The 4889-nt window shown below is 49.2% G+C and overlaps 1 protein-coding gene across 1 annotated transcript in view; it reads left to right on the forward strand.

Moving 5' to 3' along the window:
* The window catches only part of syngap1a (synaptic Ras GTPase activating protein 1a), a 43669-nt gene that overhangs the window by 31041 nt on the left and 7739 nt on the right, over nt 1–4889 (forward strand). Inside the window, 7 exon segments of the mRNA XM_057355536.1 lie at nt 731–829; nt 911–1150; nt 1231–1566; nt 1683–1827; nt 1900–2044; nt 2137–2373; nt 3571–4038. Coding sequence (XP_057211519.1) covers nt 731–829; nt 911–1150; nt 1231–1566; nt 1683–1827; nt 1900–2044; nt 2137–2373; nt 3571–4038 — 1670 coding nt within the window.

Consider the following 4889-nt stretch of genomic DNA (forward strand, 5'->3'; position numbering starts at 1 on the left):
GTTCAGTGGAAGTGACTGCTGGTTGTGTAGTTTTTAGTGGTCATGTTCACTTACTATTTCACTTTTCTCCTACAAAATAAATTAATAAAAACAGATTTATTGCGTGGCTGTATTATGTTTTAATACAGCATCACAGCTCAGAGAGTAGATTAGCGAAACTGTACAAACGAGCCTTTAGTGCTAACATTAGAGCTCCTTGAGTTCTGTGCTCTCCGCGTTTATGATTGGTTGAATGGTAAGGTTGAATCTGATTGGCTAAAGAGTACAACAACCCACGTGGGAGGGGTTGCGCTGCCAGGAGAGTCTCAAAAAACACACACACACATCCAAGCCGATTCACACGTGAGTGACGATTTGCACATTCACATAACACGATAAACGTGTACATTTTAAACTTTCGAAATATTTGTGCACAGTCGTATGTTTGCGAAACGTAGTTTATGAGAAAATAGTTTTGTTTTACGCACGTGAATTGCTTTTTGTAAATGTATATTTATACTTTGTGCACGTAAATGAGGTTTTGTTCATGTGAAACTGTTTACGCATGTGTGCATCTTGTTTTACGCGTGAATAATTAATGAGACTAAAATCGCTCCATAGTTGTTATGTGTTTTGTGATGGATGTGCTTTGTTCAAACACGTCATATTTATTCTGTTGCTGTAAGCAGGTGAGTTTATTCCAACTGAACTCTTTGACGTGTGATTTCTGACGTTGGGTCTGAATCTGCAGGTGACGACCGCATCGGGGACGAAATGTTTCGCGTGTCGTTCTGCAGCCGAGAGAGACAAATGGATCGAGAATCTGCAGCGAGCCGTGAAACCAAACAAGGTATGAAGAGAAAAACTGTGAAACTGTTCTAGTCAATTTTGTGGGAAATGAAGTGTTGTGTTGGTTTTTCTTTTTTTCCAGGACAACAGTCGGCGTGTCGATAATGTGCTGAAGCTGTGGATCATCGAGGCCAGAGATCTTCCAGCTAAGAAGCGTTATTACTGCGAGCTGTGTCTGGACGACATGCTGTACGCTCGGACCACCAGCAAACCACGAACAGACACAGTGTTCTGGGGCGAACACTTTGAGTTTAATAACCTGCCCGCCATCCGCAGTCTGAGACTACACCTGTACAAAGAAACTGACAAGAAGAGACGAAAGGTGAGCGTTCTGTTGTGTTGTGACCTCAGCATTACAACATTAAACTGGCGCATAACAAAACTGTGTGTGCGTGCGTGCAGGAGAAGAGCACTTATCTGGGTCTGGTGAGCATCCCCATCTCCAGTATCACAGGCCGTCAGTTTGTGGAGCAGTGGTATCCCGTCATTCAGCCCAGTGTTCTGGCCAAAGGGGGCGGGGTCGGCAGCGGGAAGATCATCAACGCCTCCCTGCGCCTCAAATCTCGCTATCAGACCATGAACATTCTGCCCATGGAGCTGTACAAAGAGTTCGCCGAGTACGTCACCAATAACTACAGGACGCTGTGCGGAGTTCTGGAGCCTCTGCTGAGCGTCAAGAGTAAAGAGGAGGTGGCGTGTGCGCTGGTGCACATCCTGCAGAGCACAGGAAAAGCTAAGGTCAGTCGTGACTCTGTCATCGCTCTTTGGCTGGTGTGATGATGTACAGTACGACATGCACCGTTCCAAATAAAGAATCAAATGAGATGCGTGACCTCATCACATGTCTGTTTTAGGACTTCCTGTCTGACATGGCCATGAGCGAGGTGGATCGGTTTATCGACCGTGAACATCTGATCTTCAGAGAGAACACGCTGGCCACTAAAGCCATCGAGGAGTTCCTGAAGCTTATAGCACATCGCTATCTCAAAGACACCATCGGTGAGCGAGCGAGCGTGCATGTGTGTGTGTGAGCATGTGTGGTGATGTTAACGCTGATGTTGTGATGTGCAGGTGAGTTCATTCGAGCGCTGTATGAGTCTGAGGAGAACTGTGAGGTGGATCCCATGAGAACTCCTCCGTCAGTGCTAGCCGATCATCAGGCTAATCTGCGCATGTGCTGCGAGCTGGCTCTCTGCAAGATCATCAATTCTCATTGGTCGGTTCCTCAAACACGCATAACGCCTGCTCGTGAACAGAGTTTTCTCTTCTTGAGCAGCAGGGGTGTTGAGTGATGTTGTTTGTGTACAGTGTGTTTCCTCGGGAACTGAAGGAGGTTTTTGCGTCGTGGCGCGTGCGGTGCGCTGAACGTGGTCGAGAGGACATCGCAGATCGTCTCATCAGCTCATCTCTCTTCCTGCGCTTCCTGTGTCCTGCCATCATGTCTCCATCTCTCTTTAATCTGACGCAGGAGTATCCGTCTGAACGCACCTCACGAACACTCACCCTCATCGCCAAGGTGGTGCAGAACCTGGCCAGCTTCTCAAAGTCAGTGTCGCTCTCAGCCGCCTCACAAGCACACACACACACACACACACACACACACACACACACACACACACGCAGTGTCACGTGACACATTTCATGACGTCTCAGTGTGTCATTCTCACATGTGTGTTTTTATCTGTCTCGTGTCATCTCACAGTCTCTCAAAGATATGTGCTGTGTGTTTAGATAGTCTCTGTCTCTCTCTTCACTGCATGTCTCTGTCTCTCTCTTCACTGCATGTCTCTGTCTCTCTCTTCACTGCATGTCTCTGTCTCTCTCTTCACTGCATGTCTCTTTCTCTCTCTTCACTGCATGTCTCTGTCTCTCTCTTCACTGCATGTCTCTGTCTCTCTCTTCACTGCATGTCTCTGTCTCTCTCTTCACTGCATGTCTCTGTCTCTCTCTTCACTGCATGTCTCTGTCTCTCTCTTCACTGCATGTCTCTGTCTCTCTCTTCACTGCATGTCTCTGTCTCTCTCTTCACTGCATGTCTCTGTCTCTCTCTTCACTGCATGTCTCTGTCTCTCTCTTCACTGCATGTCTCTGTCTCTCTCTTCACTGCATGTCTCTGTCTCTCTCTTCACTGCATGTCTCTGTCTCTCTCTTCACTGCATGTCTCTGTCTCTCTCTTCACTGCATGTCTCTGTCTCTCTCTTCACTGCATGTCTCTGTCTCTCTCTTCACTGCATGTCTCTGTCTCTCTCTTCACTGCATGTCTCTGTCTCTCTCTTCACTGCATGTCTCTGTCTCTCTCTTCACTGCATGTCTCTGTCTCTCTCTTCACTGCATGTCTCTGTCTCTCTCTTCACTGCATGTCTCTGTCTCTCTCTTCACTGCATGTCTCTGTCTCTCTCTTCACTGCATGTCTCTGTCTCTCTCTTCACTGCATGTCTCTGTCTCTCTCTTCACTGCATGTCTCTGTCTCTCTCTTCACTGCATGTCTCTGTCTCTCTCTTCACTGCATGTCTCTGTCTCTCTCTTCACTGCATGTCTCTGTCTCTCTCTTCACTGCATGTCTCTGTCTCTCTCTTCACTGCATGTCTCTTCACTGTATGTCTCTGTCTCTCTCTTCACTGCATGTCTCTTTCTATCTCTTCACTGCATGTCTCTGTGTCTCTCTTCACTGCATGTCTCTGTCTTTCTTCACATGTCTCGCTCTCTCTCTTCACTGCATGTCTGTGTCTCTCTCACGTGCAGGTTTAGTGGCAAGGAGGATTATATGTGCTTCATGAATGAGTTTCTGGAGATGGAGTGGGGCTCCATGCAGCAATTTCTCTATGAGATCTCAAATCTGGAGTGTGTGAGTAACGCAGGAGCGTTCGAGGGTTATATTGATCTGGGCCGAGAGCTTTCTATCTTGCACAGTTTACTCTGGGAGGTCATGGCACAGCTCAGTAAGGTACGCACATCATTCACATGATCAGATCTACATTCATCCACATCATCTGTCAATATGTTCAGTCATCTTCCTCTGTTGCTTCAGGATGCCATATTGAAATTGGGGCCATTGCCACGGTTACTGAATGACATCAGCGTGGCACTGCGGAACCCTCAGCTGCACCGTCAGGCCAGTCACCAGCCGCCCGAACGTCACCTGTCACGACCCACCTTCAGTCGCCTAGCCACCAATGACTTCCAGAGTCTCATGATGAGAGATCTAAACAGGTTATCTGTCTCTCTGTCTGTCTGTCTGTCTCTCTGTCTGTCTCTCCGTCTGTCTGTCTGTCTGTCTGTCTCTCCGTCTGTCTGTCTGTCTGTCTGTCTCTCTCTCTGTCTGTCTGTCTGTCTGTCTGTCTGTTGCTCTCTCTCACGCTCTCTCTCACCCTCTCTCTCACTCTCTCTCACTCTCTCTCTCTCTCTCTCTTGCTCTCTCTCACTCTCTCTCACGCTCTCTCTCACTCTCTCTCACTCTCTCTCTCTCGCTCTCTCTTGCTCTCTCTCACTCTCTCTCGCGCGCGCTCTCTGTCTCTCTCTCGCGCGCTCTCTGTCTCTCTCTCGCGCGCGCTCTCTGTCTCTCTCTCGCGCGCGCTCTCTGTCTCTCTCTCGCGCGCTCTCTGTCTCTCTCTCGCGCGCTCTCTGTCTCTCTCTCTGTCTGTCTGTCTGTCTGTCTGTCTGTCTGTTGCTCTCTCTCACGCTCTCTCTCACCCTCTCTCTCACTCTCTCTCACTCTCTCTCTCTCGCTCTCTCTCACGCTCTCTCTCACCCTCTCTCTCACTCTCTCTCACTCTCTCTCTCTCTCTCTTGCTCTCTCTCACTCTCTCTCGCGCGCGCTCTCTGTCTCTCTCTCGCGCGCTCTCTGTCTCTCTCTCGCGCGCGCTCTCTGTCTCTCTCTCGCGCGCGCTCTCTGTCTCTCTCTCGCGCGCCTCGCTCTCGTTCCCTCTCTCTCTCTCTCTCTCCCTCTCTCTCTCTCTCTCTCTCTCTCTCTCTCTCTCTCTCTCTCTCTCTCTCTCTCTCTCTCTCGCTCTCTCTCTCTCTNTCTCTGTCTCTCTCGCAGCGCGCGCTCTCTGTCTCCCTCG

The sequence above is a fragment of the Triplophysa rosa genome, linkage group LG16, assembly GCF_024868665.1.
Source record: "Triplophysa rosa linkage group LG16, Trosa_1v2, whole genome shotgun sequence".
Lineage (NCBI taxonomy): Eukaryota > Metazoa > Chordata > Actinopteri > Cypriniformes > Nemacheilidae > Triplophysa > Triplophysa rosa.